The sequence below is a fragment of the Cyprinus carpio genome, chromosome B8 (assembly GCF_018340385.1).
Source record: "Cyprinus carpio isolate SPL01 chromosome B8, ASM1834038v1, whole genome shotgun sequence".
Classification (NCBI taxonomy): Eukaryota; Metazoa; Chordata; class Actinopteri; order Cypriniformes; family Cyprinidae; genus Cyprinus; species Cyprinus carpio.
The window spans coordinates 25,354,040-25,377,278 of NC_056604.1; the positions used below are offsets into that span (position 1 = coordinate 25,354,040).

The following is a 23,239-nucleotide window of genomic DNA, read 5'->3' on the forward strand; positions in this document are numbered from 1 at the left end:
CTGCACACCTTTTATAATCATTTTTTTTAAACTATATAATAGTTTATTTAAAAAAAAATGGAACATTAAATTGCTAATAAATAAATAGAACAATGCAAATAAAACAAATGTAAGACAGTTTACATTCAAGGCAGATAAATGATTTTAAGTAAAAACAACAATATGCAAATTACAGAGAAAAAGAATAAAGGACATTTTATATATAAATCACATATACAAATAAATAGCTATTTACAGGGAAGTATTTCCTTCATTTCTCATCTCTTTGCAGCCACTCTTCCACAGTTTTTGTGTGCCCAAACTCTTTCTGGCCTGTCCATATCGACTGTACATGTAATCGGAGTTAAGAATCAAATGGAGATACACATACATTTGTATTTAAAATGGTCTATGATTGTTACATTTTTTTGTAAAGTCCATCTTCAGGATGCACCTAAAGACAGAGCTCACAATACTTGACATCTGGTCATAGATGAGCCACTTGGTGGTCAGTACAGACTGCATGGCTGGTGGCATGTGATGCCCTAACCGGTCACATGCAGCAAGGTATTGCAGGGACATCTTTACATAGTCATCACTATGTTGTTCACACAGTTTGTGATACAGCATAGAGAACGCTCCCTCATCAGCTTTGCCACATGTATATCACAAGAAAACCTGTTTAAACACACAGACAACCAAGCCAAAGTTTATTAAAGTTCATTTAAAAGAGTTCCCTTTTAGCAGTGCAGAGGGAAAGGTGTGATGTATCCCAGACCAAAAAAACACAACTGACTGTACAAACAAGATCTTTGATGCAAGGGACTTCACAGAAGTCTGGCAAGGTCCCCCACAGTGTGTCGTGGTGTTGTTGAGTCTGACACCCATCAAAGGTCAAGCAAAGATCAATGGAGGTCGTTTACACATCCTGAGAAGAACCTCAGACAGAGTCTTTTGAAAGAAACTTAAAAAAGAACTATGTTACATTACATGCTGTAAATTGTAACACTATTACAAAACAATATTGAAGTAAAAATAAAAAATTGTATTATTTCCATTACAGCATAGTTGTTAAAAATTTCATTACTTAATTGCACATGCCTATTCATTTTTGCCTATAATAAAACCAATTCTTTCATGATTCACCTGTAAAGAGGGTTGCTGGAAACATCCGCGGTGCACCAGATCCAGCTGATCCAGGATGTCATAGGACCACACGGCCAGCTTCTCGATGCAGTGCTGAAACTCCAGGTATTCTGCTTTCAGGAAATACCAGTCAGCACCCGCCTCACTGTCTTGTAGAGCACACAATATGTCAGTCACTGACTGAACCGTCTGCAGTTTGGCATCCACAATCACAGCAGTCAGTGAGTCAAGCAGATCAGCGTTGAAGGTGGTGGAAATACTGTGAACAACACAACTATTATAGTCAAGCAGACGGACAAGAAGACAGTTATCACTACAATTATGATGTTATTTGTGATCACATATGATCAACTGAGCATGTCTCCATAGCTGCACAAGAAATGTATAGCCCTACAATAAAATAATATGAATGATTATAAGTTAAACAAAACCGTATAAACAAATAGCAAACACAGTAAATAAATCACGAGGCATAGACATGTATAACACATTTTCTCCCTGTCTGTAGCCTCATCTCTTTGTAGGTGCTGTTCTTTTGCATCCCAAAGTCCATCAGACAGTCACCCTCACAGCCAGGTAACATGTCTCTCTGTCTCTCTCTGCCTGGCACTCTGATGGACTCTGTGACCCGTTTGAATGTGCAGGTGTACTTTAAAAGGCATCTCTCAGTCCAGTCTGTCAGCCTCATGCTCCCGCTGATGTCCAGACAGGACCATGAGAGAGTAGCCAAGGAGGTTTTTTTAGCAGCCACTTGAAGGTTTTATTCCTGTATTGACCAAACTGGATGGCACTTTGTCTTGCCAGCAGTAGGTCATCAAAAGAATCCCATCCACTTTTGATGACCCTGATCTTGGCCGCATCCAGCACAGACCGAAAGGGCTTCCTTTTAGCCAGCAGAAAACTAACATAAAGTGAGTCAAGGTTCAAATGAACAGCTCAGTATTACCCCCTTATTTCTCTGCCATTTCTGCATGAATTTATATTTAAGGGGCCTCAGGGTTTCAGCACAAAAGGTTTCACTTTAGCCACTTGAGAAATGTGGACTTTCTCTGCAGTGCCTGCGCCCTGAGATGCTCTGAGCACCAGTTCTCCAGCTTCCACACGCAAATTAGGTTTGCTGTCCATTCTGCAACCGTAAAGCAATACACTAGATACTATGATAAACAATGCACTGCAAAACCCCATAAACGAAAGAAAATATCTATCAAATGTATTTGAATGTATACATTTATCAAGCACTCTTTAAAAAAATCTGTAAAAAGGGCACAGTGCACTGAAATAATTTAAAGCAATTTTCCTTGTTTGTTTATTACAGGTGTTTTGCCTGTATTTTAGAGTTAACACAAATGTCCGTAAAATCAATGCATTATGTCCCGGTGATGAGCTGCCAGTACTTTTTCTGATATTTCACATTTATTTCTTACAGCGAGAGTGGCAGACTTGAGTGAATCAAATTAAGTCGAGGCACTGGACTCTTTTGTAGATTATGGTAAAGATAAAAAACAAAGTTTTTAATCGAATCTAATTTTCTTGTTATCTTTGTTAATGATTTGCAGCAGAAAACTTAAAAGGGTCAAACCAATCTAGTACACGCTTCTGCGTGCGTTACACATTTAAAAGACGGGAAAAATGGCTTGCGTCTATGAAGTTCATGAATTAAACTTCTTTAATATATATTGAAAAGGAGTCTCTGTGTTATCCCTATTTTTCCCACCACTTCTGCATGCATTACACGCAAAGAGAAAACAGAGAATTTATAAAGAGATCTGTAGATAATAAATGAAACAATATTTGTTTCATATAGGAATTTTAGAGAGGTAAAACGGTAAACTAACAAAAGTATCCTTATTACCCTTGATAATTCGCCAATAACACTTTTAAAAAGGCAGATAAAGCACGAGAAAGGGTTAAATATGTTGACTTGCTGTATGTGCACAGAAAGGGTGATCAAGAAAGCAAACATGCACAGTTAAATTGGACAATCCATTATTTCTTATGGAAAAGAGCAGTCTTTTTTACTGCTCGGAGCAAAAAAAAATAATATTTACTGTTTTTGATTAGAGCTGAACATGCCTTTCACCCAGAATGCGAGGATGATTTTCGGCCAATGGGAGCGATGCAGGACTGAAACAATTCATCCTGATTCAGAACAGTCTTCTCTGTTGGCCCCCCTGTGGCCCCTCGCACACCTGGGCTCCACCCATCTACCTGAGTACAAGTGCTGTGGCAAATATCAACCAGTTTGATTATAGTGACCAGAGTGCTTTCAAGGACCAGCATTAGCCTATTTGTGCATTTCCTTTGAAAAAAAAAAATATCATGGCTCCACAAAGAAGGAGATGGCCTCCTGTTATCTCCAAGAGGAGAGAGAACGGAGGGAGAGGTTGCGACAGAGGCTTGAAACAGACATGGACCAAACTGCTTTACGAGTCTGGCAGGCAGAAGCTTCCAAAAGATCAGAAAGGAACTCTAAATTCTGCCAACCTCACTGGCCTCCTGTGATTTCACCAGAGGAACATGAGAGGAGGAGACTGTTCAGGAAAAGCCTGGAGAGAGAGTCTTCTCCTCAAGACTCCCCGTGGAGGCAGTGGCCTCCAGTGCTGAAAAATGTGAAAGTGTCAGGTAAGATTTTAAAACTATGAATTTAAGTACAAAAAAAAAAAAAAAAAAATTGAATGAATGAATTAAATGCAATAATACAATGTACATATGTCCTAAATAATTTTAGTTTTTGATTTTTTTTCGTAGTTCCCCCGTGTGCATCCCTTGCTGTGGTCCCTCCACCAACTGCTGTAGCCGATACAGCCCTTAAACGGGTGCCAACGACCACGGTCTGGAGAAGAAAAAAGAGGGCTGAAGAGGACAAAAAGGCCCTGATGCATGGCAAAGCTATCGCACGACGAGCAGATCCAAAGAGATTTACCTGCAGGCTGTGCAGACAGCCAAAGAGACTGGAGTTTGGACACAGTTTTTACAAAGGAAAGAGTTTCTGTGCCACTTCGGCTGGAAAAAGCGTAACACAGTGGCTCTCGGAGCAGAAGAGGATGGCAGGTACAGACAATTTGAGTAATGTGTCACAGACAACCGCCTCGAGGAGGAAGACATGCAAACCATATACCTGTCAGCTGTGCCAGCAGCCAAAAACAAAGCATTATGGGCACTCACGATACGCTGGCAAAACCTTCTGCAGCACATATGAGGGGAAAACTGTGGAGCTTTGGCTGACAGAGCAACGCGCTCTTTCTCGTATTAAATAGCAATTTCTTGCAATTTTGTAATACTGTTTGTTTGTGCACAGTTTTTGCTGTTTTCCATTTTTAAAGAATTGTAAACATTTTTAAGAACTGTTCATTTTTAAAGAATTTGTGCATGGTGTTCTTGTTTTTACTTTAGTTTGTTTACATTTATACATTTTATATAACACTTTCTATATTTTGTTTTCAGTGTGAAATATTTAATAAAACTGTAAATGCAAACAGACTGTGCTTGAAAGCATAAAACTACTATTAAACTATTTCAAATTACTACACTTGTATATTCAAGTTTATTTTAAAATCTATATAACAATTTTCTAAAATATTTATTTTAAATTATGCTGATAAATATAAAAATACTGAGCAATACAAATAGATTAGGCGAGAAAGTTTACATGACTTATGAAGGCAAATGTTCTAAAATGAGCCATTATTTCATATTTACATGAGCTTTATTAAAGGCAGACAAAAGTATAAGATATTTACAAAAAAATAATTATTTACATATTTACAATGCAATTGCAAAAAAAATACTTATTTATTATTAGATATATTTCATTTATATAATACATATTAAATGTAATTATCTACAATGAAGGATTTCCTTAATTTCTCATTTTGTAGCCACAGTTTTTCCCCGTGGCACAGATGATTTCTTTTTCTTGGCTGCCCACATTAGCTGAACAGCTGGGCATCTGTGTCCTGGCCAAAGTTCTCCCTGAACTTCCAGGACTGCTGAGAGCACAGATACTCCACCCCGATGAGCTCGCCTGACAAAAAAATATTTTTATTTTATTTTATTTTTAAATTATATATTTAAAAGTGTGTTAAAACAGAAATCGGTGTGCTACAAAGAAAGCATCAAAGCATGATGTTATAGAAACATACTTGTGTACTCTCTCAGCTTTAAGTATACTTGTACAAGACAGCTGCTAAGAAGGGTCCTGGATGCAAGACAGATGCCACTTTTGGGTGTCCCAGATGACAGCCATCCTCTCCTGATCCACCAAGCAGAGACTGATGATTTCCCTGGTGTCTATGAAGGCCTCCAGTATCTCTCCAATCAGCTGCACGGTCTCCTCCATGCCAAGTGCAATGTGTAATCTTTAGGATGGACCCAAATGCAGAGTTGAGCTCACCATACTGGGATTGGACATCCTCTGCCTGGCCATATACAGCAGGAGCCACTTGGAGGTTGGTAGAGATGACATGAGTGATGAAGGTGTGATGCCCTAACCGGTCACATGCAGTGAATTATTGCAGTGACCTCTTTATCCAGTCCGCATTATATAGTTCACATAGTGTGTGATATATCATAGAGACACTGTTGCAGAGACAGTGCTCCCTCATCAACTTTGCTAAGAGAACCTGTTTAAACACACAGACAAACCAAGTCAAAGTTTATTAAAGTTCATTTAAAGTGTTACTTTTTTTCTACAGAGCAGAGGGAAAGGTGTGATGTCCAAAAACCTGACTGTACAAACAAGATCTTTGATGCAAGGTACATCACACAAGTCTGACAAGGTCACCCATGGTGTGCCGTGGTGTCGGAATGCTATTGTTCTGAGTCTGACACCCATCAAAGGTCAAGCAAAGATCAGTGGAGGGGGTGGGGAGGGGGGTTCTGTTCACACATCCCGAAAAGAACCTCAACTGTCAGACACTGTCAGAAAGAACTACAAGGTCAACATTTTTTAGTGTACAAATTACATGGAGCAACTGATTTTAACTTGTTCTTTCAGAAGGAAGTGCTTTCAGGCCTTTTTGCCTCCTGTAATATCAAAGAGAGCAAGAATGTCGTGAAAAATTCAGACAGAATGAATGAACTGAATGAATGTAAAATAATTAATTGAAAGCATATATATATATATATTATATATATATATATATATATATATATATATATATATATATATATATATATATATATATATATATATATATATATATATATATATATATATATATATATATATATGCATGCTTATAGATCCAACTGGATATCCCTGCAGATTAGACAGCCAAAGAGACTGAGTTTGGTCGGTTTCTTCGGAAGAAAAAGTTTCTGTGCCACTGCATCTGGAAAGACTGTTTCTCAGTGGCTTTCTTAGCAGAAGAGGATCACAGCCGCAGACAACTGGTGGAAAAAATAGAGAGAGGAAACCATTGCACAAGGCCTCCCTTGAAACAGACCAAAGAAATACAAACTGCAAACTTGCTATTTGTGTTAGCAGCCAAAATCTAAAAATGATGGGCACGCACAGTATGGTGGCAACTCCTTTTGAAGCAGTTATGAGGGCAACACTGTGGAACTTTGGCAGAGCAGCAGGCTCTTAGTCCCCATAAATAAATATCTCTGTAATTTTATCTTAATCTTTTATTATCTATGTTAATTTTATCATACTGTTTTCATTCTATTTTGTTTGTTTATTGTCTGTTGTTACAAAGATTTTTTTTTAAATATTTTGTATTTAGTATTTTGTTGTCGTTTATATATTTCTTTATACTTTTTATATTTAATGAAGCTGTTTTTAAGTGGTTTCTGCTGTTAATAATTTGTTTTTGTTAGTTTTTTTTTATTTGTATTTAGTAAGTTGTTGTCATTTATATATTTCATTATAGTTTTTATATTTAGTCTCTGTGAACCATTTAATAAGAACAAAATTATAAAACAGACAGTTTGAACTAAAGATGTTTTAAGGGTAGAACTGCTATTAAATTAACTTACTGCATATCTTTATAATCAAATTTATAAAGAAATGTATTGAGCTATTCATTTATTTATTTTAAATAGGAACATTTAAATAAGGAATAAATAGTAAAATATTGAGCAATACAAATAAAAAAAAAATGGGGAAGACTATTAACATGAGCTTTATGAAGGCAAATAAATGCTCTAAAATAAAGAACAATCATTTAGTACTTTTTCATGACCTTCATTAAAGGCAAATAAATGTTCTGTAAAAGAAAACATTAAAATATATTTAAAATAAATGTATTCTTATATTTACAATATGATTATACAATTTATCATTAATTAATATTAAATGTAACTAATTACAATGAAGGATTTACTTTTCCTCTCTTGCAGCCACTCTTCCATAGTCTTTCCCTCCACTGTGGCAGAGAATAAGAGGGTGCCCAAACTTTTTTCCTGGGCTGCCCACATTGACTGCACATCGGTTCTTTTACTTTGCTGGGGATGGGGCCCTTGCACTTGAGCTAAAACATCTGCTGCTTTCCCTGCCCCAGCATGCACCTGTAAAATAAAGTAAAGGACAATAAAGTATAAAAGGCTTACAGTCTTTCACCTTATCACAGCTGTTTAACTAATGTTTATAATAATTAAATTATAATAATTATAATACTTTCTATAATGTTTCATTATTTTACAAATGTTTAACTAACCGATTAAGACTGTCCTTTCCATGGCAGGTTGAGGTTTTTGAGTGGGTGGCCTTGAACCTACCTTGCAAAAGTATGTACTTTTGCCTCAACAGATATGAAACCCCTGTTTGTCACTATCTCAAAGCTGGACAATGTTAGCATCTTCCCATCTGAGACTAGGCTTTTCTCTGAGCTCGACAAGATACCTGTCCAACTTCATCACTCAATCAAACCCCGTCTGGTCCTCTGCACACCTACAAGAAGAAAGAAGATCAATCAGGAAGAATGAAAATGTCCTCCAAGTGATGGCATGTTAAAGGATGCTTGCAAAAATACTTCTTTGGGCTCAGATGGCATGTCCTGAGAGGACTGAGAAGATGAGTGTACATCCTGACACAAGCGTACTGTTTCTTTGGTGGACATCAAAGACAGAGGGGAGATGGTGAGGTCCTGCTCCTCTTCCTCATCCCCAAATCCCTCATCTTCTACTTCCATCAAGATGTCTGGGCATGGCAGTATAGACACATACCCATGTACATTCTTGGCTTGGAGTAGCCTTGTACAAGACGGCTGCCAGGAAGACACTTACTGAGATCATTGAGGATGTGCTGGAGCGAGGCACTGAAGTTTTGCAGTGACGATAGGGGCTCGTTTATGGCAGCAGCAGGTCCTCGAACCGACGTGCTCCAAACCCTCAAGCAGATAAGCCTGGATATTTTCCAAGTTACTGCTTATTACTGACAAAAAAAGTAAACATTTAAATGACCAACTCATAATTCAAATTCATTAATGATTAATAAATTGATCATCATAAATGAATCTTACTGGGTATGAAATGCTTGAGGTGGTTTTGAAAGGACTATAGGGATGTGGAGCCTTGAGTGCAGCAGTAGACATGAAGTGTGAGCCCTGAAACACTGACTAGCCCCTCCAGCACTGCAGGACTGTATTATTGAAAACAACCACTCAAAGAGTCCCACAATAACTACTTCATCACTATGACACATACGTTTTGGCAATGGTTCCGGCTTTTGTTCACACAGAGCTCATTCCTGGACTGAACCCGGCAATGTTACTAGGTCCCCTACCCTGAATCGATCCCGGAATCAATCCCGGGACGTGTTTGCACACAGAAGGCACCTCCGCAATTTTCTGGGACCAACGTGCAATGTGAACGGGGCTCTATACTCATGTAGATGGGTGGGGTCAAGATGCACAGGGGGCTGCACAGGGTCCAACAGATTGCGCTTTTCTATTACGCGGTTCCGCTTGGCACGGCTCATTACGGAACTGCTCAGCTCAGCACAGTTTGCATTTCCACTGCAGCTTAGTATTGCTTTAAAGTGGCCAGGATTATTCACATGTCATTATAATTGCTCCGCCTCTACTGCCACGACTTTTTCATTCCACGTCACCCCATCAAGCTCTTGCTGGATCCGTTCCTCTGCTATCAACGAGAGTAATGTCTGTACTTCCACAACAGACAACAAAACTTTTTGGTTGTTAAAAAAAAGGTGCACTCGTTCAAAAGTTGTGTTTGATCCTTCGCTGGCTGTGCTGATTTACATCTAGCGGCTCTTCTGTGCTTGTGTTGCAAGTTCAGTGAGGCAGGTAGCGTCGATTCTCTCCGGCCAATCTGTGATCAGCAGAGTTTACACGTCACATTTTGGTAACTGTACGTAACCTGGAACCTCAACCGAGGTGGTACTAAAAAGTACCAGGTACTGTACCCAGTGGAACCCACCCCCCCCCCCCCAAGTCTTTTGGATTCTGGATATTTGGCTTAATTGCAATTTGTTTTAAACATTTTTAACCAGGGCATCAACATCACAGAAATTAAAATCTACAGAGCAGAAAAATTGTGTTTTTTTTTATTTGGGTTTACTATTAAATATTAAAAGTAGTAATTTGAAGTAGTTTAATTTAATTCTTGCTATCATTACACAGTGACATAAGTTAACCAAGTTATAAGTTATTTAGCCAATGAAAATAACTGACAAAAGCACTGAAAAAAAGGGGAAAAAATGGTCTATAGGCCTAAAATTTTCAGTTTTACGGTTTTAGTTTTACACACACACACAACATGCAAAAAAGCACACTTTACAAATAAACGGTCAGTATATATTGCACTAAAAACTTAAATGCATGGGAGGAATAATTTTTGTTCTTAAATGTTGTTTCTAATGCTGCCTTCACGTGCTATCGGAAGTTGTAAATATGACTTGAGAGGGATTCACTTCTAATTCCAATAACATGTTGAATCAGTGTTTTCCAATTGAAACACTTTTTTTGACATAATATGCCTAATGTAGTGAACTATGTTTAAGGTCTTGTTAAAAATGTATTTCATAATTGTGTAAAGTAGTTAATGTGCTTGCAGTTTTGCAGACTTGCTCTCCAATTTTTGTACGCTATTTAATTAATCCACAAAAGGAAATTAAAATGAGGAAATAAAATAGAACAATTGCCTTTGAAAATGTGTGAAGGTGAGATTTATGAAGGCAAATAAGTTTGTCATTAATTATGTCTACGTGTGACCTGTAGGAGTCACTGTACACCCAGTTAATGCAGTTATTTCAATCAAATGTGCCCCAACTGTGGCTGAAAATACTTTTGAAAATGAGCTATATGTAAAGTTAGCTTTAGTAAACATAAGAAGTTGATGAGAATTGAATACTTAAAAAAAAAACATTTGACAAAATAAAATAACATGCATATAATAATGAAAAGCATGTGTGAACACTAAATAAGGTACAGGAGCTGTGACACAATAAATCAAGAACTTAAATGTAGCGTGGAAAATTATGATCTTCAGTTTAAAGCACCACAGAATCAGATCAGACCAATGAGACGCAGTGATTCTCAACTCTAGTCCTGGGTACCTAATGCTCTGCACATTCTGTATGTTTTCCTTATTTATATATTTAGATACTAGAATGTGCATGTGGCAGTGGGTCCCCATAAACTGCAGTTGAGAACCACTGATTTGATTACAAACTTGAACACTTTGCACATAACTCTATATAAATCAAAGCAGGACTGCAATATCAATATAATATCAGAAATCCAGGCAAATGGCCTTAATGAGTCCGGTTCATGCTGATCCACTACCTTCACTATAAAAACAGCTGCAAAGTCACCATGAAATCAAAATTGACAGTTCCCATTTTTATGGCGTATAGAAGTATATCTATTATAAATAATTTATCTGTGCACATCATAAACAAAATCATGTGCCCTCATAATCTTTCATCAAAATAATTTCCCTCTTGCAATGACATCTCTTCACTTCTTCATGCACCTTGGGAGGAGATGTGTGGGAAGGGGGCTTAAGGCTGGCATAATAAGCAGACGTGCTTCCTGAGGCATGACATACGCATATTAACTAGCCATGTGCTCAGTCAATATCATTTGAACTAAAAAAAAAAAAACATTATTTACAAAATATCCAACAGGATATAACATGTCCTCTCTTGATTTCCTCCATCCTCTGTACCAGTCTTTCCAGAAGCCTTTGCACAGAAGTGGAAACCCTGGAACTGGTACTTTTTTCTCATTTTACATTTTCTTATGTTCAAGCCTTTTAAAAACGGCATGCCAACCTGTAGGTCAAAACAACAGGAAGCTTCTCCCAGTGGATGAGATCTAGTTGCTCATGATTTCCTGTTACCAGGCTGCCAGCTTCTTTTTGCAGCACCAGCCTTCAAGGTACTCAGCAGCCAATGAAATACCAACCACTGACATCTAAGACCCTCCTGACAATCCTGTACATCCCAGAAGCTGTCAACTGGAGGCTAAGGTGACAACAATTGGGCTGGACAGGAGGAGACCACCAGAGAAGCAGGTTTTTGGTTAGTGACAACATCACATCATTTCCATGGCAAAAAAAAAAAAAAAAAAAAAAAAACATTAAAACACAAATCCACGTTAGATTTTATGATGTGAAAGTCAACAAATATAAATGCAGAAGAACATCTACATAAACACTTGTTATAAATAACAGATAAATACATTTTAAGATATTAATATAAAATTTTATAGCAATCAAATAAAAATCTCTTTGTCTACCCAAAAAGAGCAAAAGATCACACAGACAGGTCTTACAGACACCTGTGAGTGTGAAGTTCATGATCTACAAAGCTTTGCTGTCTGTCCTCATCCTACAGAGGGAGAGAACAGCTGGGTCATTTCACAAACCACTGTTACCTGCACTCTTGCAAAATATAACAACAAAACATGCACATACCTAACCTTTCAAAAGATTGATGCACTTAAATATATGCAAATAACATTATGCATTTATTTCAAAATATTAATTCAAGACACACAAACTCAAGAAGGGACAACTACAGCCTAATGAAAATTTAAACATGGATTAAATACAGTAACTATGATTCAACTATGTATTAAAATAACAACCACAAACCTCATCATATTTCAACCATGATAGTTGTAATAAAAGTCATGGTTTTATTACGGTAACTACGGTGGCCGAGAGAGCTCAATGCGCAGCAACTTCAGAAAACCCATGCAAATAGAAAAAGCACCAGCAAATTAGTTTTTTTCAATTGCTAACAAACGTTTACCAATACTTAAAGTTCTTTTTCTAAACTCTTAACACAGCAACACACCTACATCACACAATTAGCCAAATAGTTAATTTTCTGACCAAAACCACATTTTGTTAAATACAAACTCAACATTTCAAAATGCTGAATACCTTTTTCTACATATACTAACTCTATCAAAACACAGCAAAACCGATTCAAAATAGAGTAATTCGGTCAAAACATTAGCACTGTTTTTCTATCCAATAGGAACATAGTCAATCATAATGTAAAATAAAAGTTCAGTTCTAATCTATACGATCTTCAGCATTTGGCCACATGTTCTCGTCAACATCACACCTTATATTGTCTCTTGCTATGCACCTTGGATAGAAATGCTTCACATGCCTTATCCACCCCTGGCAGTCTTCAGCCGAGATGTCTCTGCAGCCAGCCTCCACTGCATCCAGGAGGGACATTTGATCATGTGGTCAATGATCATAGATTTTCCACCTCCAGGCAGAAAAAAAATCCTCAATGGGATTGAGGAAAGGAGAGTATGGAGGAAGAAAAAGGGAAATAATTCTTGGATGGGCTGCAAACCATGGTTGAATGCTACGTTGTCCCATGCAATCACAAATGTTCTCATGTTTCCTCCCACTTGTTCCCTTTCTGCTTCTGGCAGCAGTTGTTGGTGGAGGTCATCTAAAAACAAAAGACGACGCTCTGTGTTGTAGGGACCAATCTGGCTTTTCTGCGGGACCAAACCAGCACTTGACATTGCAGCACACATTTTGATATTTGCTCCTCTCTGACCTGGCACATCAGCTGTGGCCCTTTTTCTAATTAGGTTTCTTCCTCGTCTATGAGTTTTTGCCAGGCTGAATCCTGCCTCATCCACATAAATGAATTCATGTGGTGTCTGGTTAGCCTCCAACTCCATAACTTTCTGAAAGAAATCAAACACATGATGTTTAAATGCTTTTCGCTATGTGGGAATGTTAATATTCCCACATAGTGACAATAGTGAAAGAAAGTGTGAAATAGTGTAAAAGTCACTCTAGAATCAGATATGGTGTATGGCACCTGGACATATTGGTGTCGGAGCTACTTGACCCGCTCACTGTTTCTTTCAAAGGGAACTGTGTACAGCTGTTTCATTTGAATTCTGTGTTTGTTCAGAGTTCGAGCGATGGTAGCCAGGCTGATGCTTTCCACATTCTGGAATACCAGGTTGTCCTGTACAATTCTGGCCTGAATTTCTCTGAGTTTTATTGCATTGTCAGCAATCACCCATCTTACAATTGCATGTTCTTGGTCTTCATTAAGCAGCTTTCTTCTTCCCCCAGAGCAAGGAAGTCGTTGTGTCCTTTAGAAGGGCAAAAATTATACGTATTTGTAGCTGCTGGTCGCCAGCAGTTATTGTGGTACATTACAACTGCAATTATGGCCCTCGTGAAATGCATTTCTTACCTGTTGGTTTGTCAAAAAATTTGGATAATGGAAGCCACAGTTGATCATCTGAGATTAGGCTGGACTCTTTCACCTGCCTCTCTCAGTGACAGACCATGATTTATCACATGGTCTATGATGGTGGCTCTTATTTCATCAGTGACAACAGCTCTTACTCTCCTTTGAACTGCACCACGCAGTCTTACTCCTCTCCCCCTACCTCTCCTTCTCCCTTGTCCTGGTCCAACTACTCCTCTCCCTAGTCCATCTTGTCCTCTCTGTGGTCCAACTACTCCTCTCCTTCGTCCAACTCTCCCGCGTCCAGACATTTTTAGAAAACATATGGAAACACCAAAGACGCTTTAATATGTTATGCGTTTTAATAGACTGGTGACGACCGCACAGAGTAGCATTATTCAAACATATCTACTTTGAGCTGCTTTTCCCCCACATACGTACAACCGGAAGGAGCGGAAGTGGTCAACTGTGGCATAATAAAAGCTCTGCTTCTTTCGAGTCATGTGTCACGCTCGTTCAGCCACTTCGTTCTGCTTTGATGGCTTTCAGCCTCACCCTGCTTCATTTTACTACGCTAATAAATTATTAGCTCATCCATGAACATGATTTCAGCCCGAGTCCTGCCGGATTGCATCAGCTGTGGGGATGAAGACAACAGCACCCATGATTCCACACTCAATCACAGCGTCATAAAACTACGCTACCTGGTCTTTGTTTATTTTGAATATGCGCCCTCTAGCGGCGAACAATTACATATTGTGCCTTTAAGAAAAGATCTTTATCAGTTAGACAGCACAAGTGCTGCAAATGCTCACAACACAAACAAAGTGCGTTGCAAAAACAAACTCGCTACTAATGCTCACAACACAAAGAAATGCACAAGTAGCACAGACCACAACAAAATTACCCTTAACAAAATGAAAATTAACCATTTTGGCATATTGATTACCATTTTTATAACCTGTACAAATGCCATGGTCAAACTATGGTTAGTGTAGTAAATCCATATGGTTAAATTGTGCATAGGCTATGGTTTAACTATAGTAACCATTTATTTATATAATGTATTTATTAATTAATTTTAAAAGTAAAACCATAGGCTTTGGTTAATTTTTGTTGTAAAAGTTGTAAAAGTTAGCCAGCTTACATAACCTTTCACAGTTACAGTATTTCGTCAGATTATTTAGGCTAATAATATGAATAAATAAATAAACAGCTGTATGAGCAGGTTGTTACAATAAAAATCTCACCTTTCAGAGCAATTGTTAAATATGTCCCTGCCATGTTTGTCACTTTGCGGTTCCCTTAAACATTTCCGAGGTGGTCTTGTGTTGTGAGTATTTGCAGCAAAATTATTTATTCCCCCTTGGATTTCGGTCTATAGTGTAAATAAGTGAGTATGAATGGTGTATAGGTGTTTTGAATGTTGTGTTTCTGTGTGTAAACAAAATAAAAACACTCAAATTGAAAATTCTCTGGACAATTTGTGCTCTCTTCTTTAGTCCTTTATTTTAATTGACTGAATAACTTAAAACTTGGGTAACTTGTGTCAGTATGTAATAACAAGAATTAAATGAACTCAAATCACCCAAAGAGTATAACCTTGTAAATGTTTTAAATATTCGATAATAAACCCAAATAAGAAACAGTCTGTGGTGTTGTTGTGACCCACAGGTACTTAGTGGACCGACAGAGAAGATTGAGCAGGATCCGCCGAGGGCGATCTTCGGTCCCACTTCTGTTCCACTTTTCCCATATCCTGATTGGCCCGTTGTCTGTCTCGCTATTGGATGGATCGGCATTCCACTTAGCGTGCATCTAAATATGGTCATGTCATGTAGGTTCGCGTTGGTCCTTCTCGAGGTTCCACAAAGCGTGAACCCTGATTGGCCTGTGGTCCTGATGTTCCTATTGTTTTAAATAGTTATACACACTTTTTTAAATAAACTCTATAATAAAAATATAAAAAAAAATTAAAATATATAAAATAAAAACTACACCAAAATACATTTCACAGTCTGTTTTTTGCTTATTAAATTGTTCACACTAGAAACCAGCCCTTGGTCCTGAGCTAAAAACTCTGCTGCCTTCCTCTTCCTCCACAGAGTTGTTCTGCTTATCGATGTTCCTGCTCCTGGAGCAGAGAGAGACGCTGGCTGTGGAGCAGAGAGAGCGGGTGCTGATGCAGGGGGAGGAGGTCGCTGCCCACATCGCGTGGCCTGACCTGACCTGACAGATCAGGGCTTTCAACATAGGGGAAAGGTTGAAGTGATGACCCAGGTGCAGAGGGAATTGACGTCATCTGTCTGGCTACAGGAAGCTGGGTGTGAGATACCATGCTGATCTGAGGCAAGGGCACACTCAGAGCCAGCACAATCTGCCTCCAGCTTCTTCCTGTATTTGTTGTACCTGTTTGAAATGACACAATTAATAGGATGAACATAATCTGAGAATTGTAAAATTACTTTTATATCTGGCTTTCACTGAAACTATTTACCAGACAGATAGCGTCCACTGACTGACCTCAGACAGTTGAATTCATGTCTGTCCCCTCAGTGCTGGCAGTTCCCCCACCAGTCTCCATATGGCCTTGTAGTCATGTAGTACAGCAGCCCAGTGGTTCATTGAAACGCCCCACTTCACCTTCCTCACTGGATGAGCTCCAGACATACTGCCAATACAATTCTACTAATATTAGGCCACTGCGCAGGAGCCCTGCCCCAGCACACATCTGTAAAATAAAATAGGGGATTATTAAAAAAGCATAGTCATTTATATTTTTACAACTCAAAGTGTGCAAATGTTTAACTTACCACTTCAGGCTCTCATTTCCATGGCAGGTGGAGGTTTTGGAGTGGGTGGCCTTGAACCTGCCTTGCAAAAGTCTCTCCTTGAGTCTTGGTGGGTAGGAAAAACCCTGTCTGTCACTGTCCGGCAGTCTGTCCCACAGCCGAACAATGTCAGCAGCTTCCCTGTCCGAGATGCAAGGCTTTTCCCTCAGCTCAACAAGGTATCTAGCTAGGTCCACCATTCTGTCAAATCCTGGAGTCCCGTCTGGTCCTCTGCACACCTAACAAGAAAGAAGATCAGTTAGTATGGATGAAAAAGTCATCCAAGTGATGGCATGGCAAAGGATGCTTGTATGCATACATACATCTTCCTGGGGCTCAGGTGGCAAGTCCTGTGAGGAATGAGAGGGTGACGGTGAATCCCGAGACAAGCATATAGCTTCCTTTGTTGAGTAAAGAAAGAGGGGAGATGGTGTGGTCCTGCCTCCTGCTGCCTCATCCCCAAATCCCTTATCTTCTATATCTCCCTAATCCACTGGGATTCTGTCTGGGACATCTGGGTCCCGCCCAAAGTTCTCCCTGAACTCCCAGGACTGCTGTGAGCACAGGTACTCCACCCCGATAAGCACGCCTGAAAAAAGAAAATTAAACAGAAAACAAGGTTGTAAAACAGAAGTCTGTGCATTACACAAAAAAACACACACACAACAAAGCATGGCATTATAGACACATACACAAGACTACAGCCAAGAAGATGCTGGCTGAGCTGGAGTGAGCCACTGTAGCAGCGCAGCGACAAGGGAGCATCATGTGTGATGGCAGCAGCAGCGCGGTCCTCGTTCCACCGCCACCGCTCCAAACCCTCAAGCAGATAAGCCTGGAAATTTTCCAGGTTAGCGCATGTTCCTGATTAAAAAAGGAAACATTAACAATAATTTAAAACTACAAATGACATGAAATAGACAATAACAAAAACACACCTCGAGGTGGATGTATGTAAGCTTACCGGGTATGAAGCGGTTGAGATGGTTATGGAAGGACTCCAGGGAAGTGGACCCCCGAACGCAGCGGTACACAGGAAGTGTGAGCCCTCCCTTTGTAACACTTCCTGTCTGGGTGTACAGCTGCACTCCAAGAGAGTCCTGGATGCAGGGAAGATGGCGCCTTTGAGTGTCCCAGATGACGTCCATCCTCTCCTGGTCCACCAAGGGGATGCACATGGTTTCCCTGGCGTCCCTGAAGGCCTCCAGCATCTGTCCGATCAGCTGCTCTGTCTCCTCCACACCACGTGTGCAGCGACGACAGTGCTGCGCCAGCTGTCTGGAGGTGAGCCTGCCAGTCAGCTGCTCTTCAGTGAGGCCTCTGATAGCCTGCTGCTGTTCCAGCTCCCTCCTTTTCACCTCCCTCAGCAGGGCCACATCTCCCTCGTCCCAGTAGAAAATGCAGGCAGAGAGCTTTGCCATGAACAGACCGTAGAGTGGGTGGCTGTCAGTGTGCAGACCTGCAGCGAAGCACCACATGAAGTGCCACACATAAAGACGAACCACCAGATCACTCCATCCGCTGAACATGGCAGCTGCTCTGGATGTTCCCACAGAAGAGCAGCAGTCTCTGTCCACATACAGGAGCGTGGGTGGAGGAGCGACTCCAGCCGCCTCGTACCTCCTCACCAGGCCCGTGGTCATGGGAAGCAGTCCCTGGTGGACCCTAACATCATGTGAGGTGAGCACAGACATGAGGACCTATTCGTGCTCATTGCCCACATTGGTGACCTGATCTGGGGTCCCAGCTGCAGCTCCCGCCAGTTTTTTAGCCACCTGTTGTTGGAAAACTAAACAATTCAATGAGCTCCAAACATGCCTTACATAAACAAAGGATTAAATATATTTAAAATAATCTGTGATTAATACGTTACCTATTTTGTGGAATCCATTTTCAGGATGGAGCCAAAGGCAGAGGTGACCTTGGCTTTTAGCTCACTATACCGGGACCGGACATCCTCTGCGTGTACAGAGAGGAGCCACTGGGCAGTTGGTACAGGTGGCATCAGAGGTGGAGGTGTGGGATGTGTGGTGGTGCCCTGAAACCGGTCACACGCAGACAGGTATTGCAGGGTCCTCTCCATCCAGTCCTCACCATGCTGTTCACAAAGTTTGTGATATAGATTTGTGGCACTGTTGCAGAGAGAGCATTCCCTCATCAACTTTGCCACATGCATATCACAAGAGAACCTGTTAAAATAAACAACAGACAAACCAAGGCAAAGTTTATTAAAGTTCATTTAAAGTGTTATTTTTTTTTCACTGTCTCAAGGTGTTGGAAAGCTATTGTTCTGAGTTTGACACCTTTGAAAGGTTAAGCATAGAACAGTCAATCACCCATCACGAATACAAAATAGAACCTCAAACACAATACCACATTAAAAAACTAAAAAACAAAAAAAAAAATATAATTCATGTACAATGTACAAATTACGTGTAATTAATTTTTAAAAGTAAATATTATTTTAAATTAATGTAAGTTGCATTATGACCATTACAGCCTAGTTAATAGTGTAACCTTTTAGTAGTTAACTGCGCCTGCCTATGTATTTTTTCCTACAATAAGAATAATTTTTTCATAATTGAGGATAGCTGGGAACATCCTTCGGTGAGCCGGATCGAGCTGGTCCAGGATGTCGTAGGACCACGCGGCCAGCTTTTTATGGCAGCGCTGACAGTCAAGGTATTCAGTCGCCAGAAAATACCAGCCGTGTAAGTTCAGCACCCGCCTCACTGTCTTGGACCGTCTGCAGTGTGGTGAGCTGCAGATCAGCTTGTAGGACCACATCCACATCCACAAACACAGCGGCCAGGTGAAGAACACGTCCGGCGATGCTGGAGGCTTATGATACAGCAGACATGGCTGGGGAGGGTACCACCACATCTGCAGGTTATCCGTCAGCACTGCACTTCCACCCTGGTATCGGAAAAGGGAGCGGCCGATCCACTCGTGTTGTTCCTTTGGAAGGGAGTGCTTTCAGGCCTCAGGGAGAACAACCTATACAAACAAAAATATGTTATATATGAAGAATAACGAATTAGTAATTCAATAATAAATATATATAAGCACACTTCTGGAGTGAAAACTACCTCAGAAGACACTGACACCAGCCTTTGAGTGGCTCTTTGCTCCAAGCGAGGTGATCGGATCGGTGTGGAAGTACTATGAAGAACACAATTTTAATTTTGCAATTATTACTAATGATTATTTTCAGTTTATAGGCATTTATGGTTACATAATACTATATGACACAAAAGAAAACAAAACACTCACCCTGTGGCTCCACCTCCAAGGCTGAAGCCAGAAGATCTGCATCTGTTGGCTCTGAGTGCAGAAAATTGACAATGTTATTTATAATTACATTAGAACGTGCATAGAATTATGCCAGGTATAGATCTAAAAACTCACCGTGTTTTGTGGCTGGCTTGGAATGGGAGCTTTGGGTGGGAGGAGGAGAAGCCAGACGTAGGTGCGGGACAGGCTGGGATGCAGAAGATGCAGAGGATGACTTTTTTCTCTCTTCAGCTCTAATTTTCTTCTGGTCCCTCTGCAAGATGTATTTCTTCAGGGCATCCATCTTGCTGCCTGCACTGGTTTCCTTGTTTCTGATGAACTCCACATGGCTGCATAAGAAACAAAGTAATATACATGAATGATTAGAGTAAAATACATACAAAACAGCAATACAATTAACAAGCAAGCAGAAGCATACATTACCTTTTCCTCTCCCTGTCCTTGGCCTCATAGAGCTCCTTGAAGGTGCTCTTCCTGTGGACCCCAAAGCTCACCAGACAGTCACCCTCACAGCCAGGTAACATTCCCTCTCTTTGCCTGCGCACTTTGATGGCTTCTGCGACCTTCTCGAATGTGCAGGCATATTTGAGAAAGACATCTTTGTTAGCCATGAGGGCACCTCTGTCCAATCTGCCAGCCTCGTGCTCCCACTGATGCCCAGATAGGACCATGAGGGAGTAACCAAGGTCATTCTCCAGCATTCCCTTGAAGGTTTTCCCTCTGTATTGACCAAACTGGATGGCACTTTAACTTGCCAGCAGCAGGTCATCAAAGGGACACCTTCCACCATGGATAACCCTGAACTTGGCCTCCTCCAGCACATCTTCAGGGTCCTTTGGTACAAAGGGCACCCCTTCAGCCACTTGTGAAAGGTGGAATTTCTCCACAGTGGCTGCCTGCTTAGATGGCTTCAGCACCAGCTCTAAAGCCTCAAAATGAAGCTTGGGCTTGCTTTCCATTCTGCAACAGTAAAGAAATGCACCTGAGGTTATAACAAACAATGCACTGAAAACCCTATACACAAAAGATATATTTATGCAAAATGCATTATTATACATTATTAAGGGTAATTAATGGCATACACAAACAAAAAAAACTTATGAAAAAGGTCAATTATTTAGGGTTTTGAAGTTTTTTTTTTTTTTAATGTTTTTATTGCTTTTGAAAGAATTTGATTTTCTTTTCATTGTTGTTGTTTATTAAAACTGACATAAAGTGAATAAAGTGTCAAAGAATGCATCAGAAAAATTCTGCATGCATTACACAGTTAATAGAAAGAAAAAAGGTACATGTATTGGGTGTTGATAAATCATGAATGAAACTCTACTTTTTATACTGAAATCTATGTTTTAGGCAGGTTAAACATTATCACAACTTTATGAATGTCTCCCCAATTTTTTTCTCCCGGCTCTTCTGCATGCATTACGCAGTTAAAAGAAAAAAAAAAACAGTAAATTTGTTGTCAATGAAAATCATCCATGAAACTGTACTTTTTATACTGAAATCTATGTTTTAGGCAGGTTAAACGTCATCACTTTACGAACATCTAAATAATACCCCATCTCCCTCCTCCCTCCTCCCCTCCTCTTCTGCATGCATTGCATATGGATAGATAAAATGCTTATTATATGCCTATTTTAAAAAAACTATACAAATACAACGTGAGAAAGGGTAAAATATGTTCTTACGTGAAAATGCAGAATTTGTGTCAAAAAAATTAGATCACAAGGCAAAATTGAAGAATAAATTAAAGAAAAAAAAACATTGGGCAACACATACCCAAAGATCCGTTGTGCACTCTTAGTAAAGGTAATCACAGTATGCACGTCGGCTGACGTCATACGTAGGTAAGAGCTTCAAATCACAGCGCAACCGGAAGTCGTCCTCTTTCCTGCGATGTCACTTGAGAGGAGAGGTACGATTTCATGAGCTCCGCTCATCTGATGTTTAATTGTGTTATAGGCGTTCATGTCATGTTAAAGATCAGTTGGGAAAAAGTATGTTATGTGTTGTTATAATTGACCATTATTTCGGGTTATCAATTCGTTAAATTAAGTTTATTTGAAAGCTGAAAAAGGGTGAATAGTATATCGCATGCAGTGGACAGCTTGGTGAATTCATAAAAATGTTAGAGACTATATGCCCCCTAACATTTTGCGCGTGGAACATTTTGATTAAATGTGTGTATGAAGGTTATAATATATTGGTGTATATAAATAGATGTGTAAATGTAAATTATATAATTTTGTATATTTTGTAAGCATACTATATATATATATATATATATATATATATATAATCTAGTTTATTAATATAATGAACATTGCATTGTGTTTTGTGGTTGAATACCTGGTGTACTTAAACATGTATTTTGTGGTTAACAGGCAAAAGAGTGTTGCAGATAACAGTGCCTGTCTGTGTTTTACCACACAGGTATGTTAATTAGCATCCAAGAAACACTGTAATGCTGTTTTGAACTATTTTATAAGAATGACATGGTATTAATTATTGATTTATTATTATTATTATTATTATTATTATTTACACTTTGTATTATTGTGTGTGTATATATATATTGTGTATGTGTATTGTAAAGTTGTGCGCATGCGCGCGCTCTTTCCTGCGATGTCACTTGAGAGGAGAGGCAAAAGAGTGTTGCAGATAACAGTGCCTGTCTATTTGTGTTTTACCACACAGGCATTACAATTAAATAGGGGTGTAACGATATCACAAACCGAACCGAAAGATCGCGATACACCACCCACGATACGAATCGCGGAACTCTCATGGCGTACCGCGGTACTCACACGCCTCCTGCTGCCCATTGTTGAGGTTAATGTCACTTATCTCTAACTAACTAATCTATTAATTTAAACAATTTTCTTTCCATACATTTGATTAATTGTATTGGTAACGACTAATAAGAGCTTTTTGTAAATGCGGTGTTTCTAAAATATTATATTTTCAAAGTTTAGCTGTTTGCCAAAGTACGTTATGTCACGTATCTTGGGAGTGAGACGTCACCGTTTCGGGTTACTAACTTGGGATAGCAGCAATGATGGCCTGCTCCGCCTGAGATTGGCCAGATCCCCCAGAACACATTTAAGTCTATTGTGTGGGGAACCTTTTTGTGGTTTTCCAGTGGAGTACAGGAATGTGGATTTGTGGTTGTATGACAAAGCCAAAACTATAAGAAAGGAAAAACTATAAGAAAGGATAAACTATAAGAAAGGAAACACGTCTAATATGCGAGCGCATCTCTGGAGACATCACCCCAACACTGATATTAGCGGCACACGTAAGAAGCATCAAAAACAGGAAACTTTTCCCA

The 23,239-nt window shown here is 39.5% G+C and overlaps 1 protein-coding gene across 1 annotated transcript; it reads left to right on the plus strand.

Moving 5' to 3' along the window:
• Positions 1-214: 214 nt before the first annotated feature.
• On the plus strand, positions 215-4,492 carry LOC122138184. The gene is made up of 2 exons (XM_042729131.1): positions 215-3,747; positions 3,874-4,492. Exons 1-2 carry the CDS (start codon positions 3,465-3,467, stop codon positions 4,380-4,382), a joined length of 792 nt encoding a protein of 263 aa, XP_042585065.1. The 5' UTR covers positions 215-3,464; the 3' UTR covers positions 4,383-4,492.
• Positions 4,493-23,239: the final 18,747 nt, after the last annotated feature.

Excerpts from the sequence above, each read along its gene's own strand:
- LOC122138184 (XM_042729131.1), top strand. The coding sequence starts at position 3,465 with ATGGCCTCCTGTTATCTCCAAGAGGAGAGAGAACGGAGGGAGAGGTTG. Across the intron at positions 3,748-3,873 it reads GAAAAATGTGAAAGTGTCAG|TTCCCCCGTGTGCATCCCTT; the intron begins GTAAGATTTTAA and ends TTTTTTTCGTAG.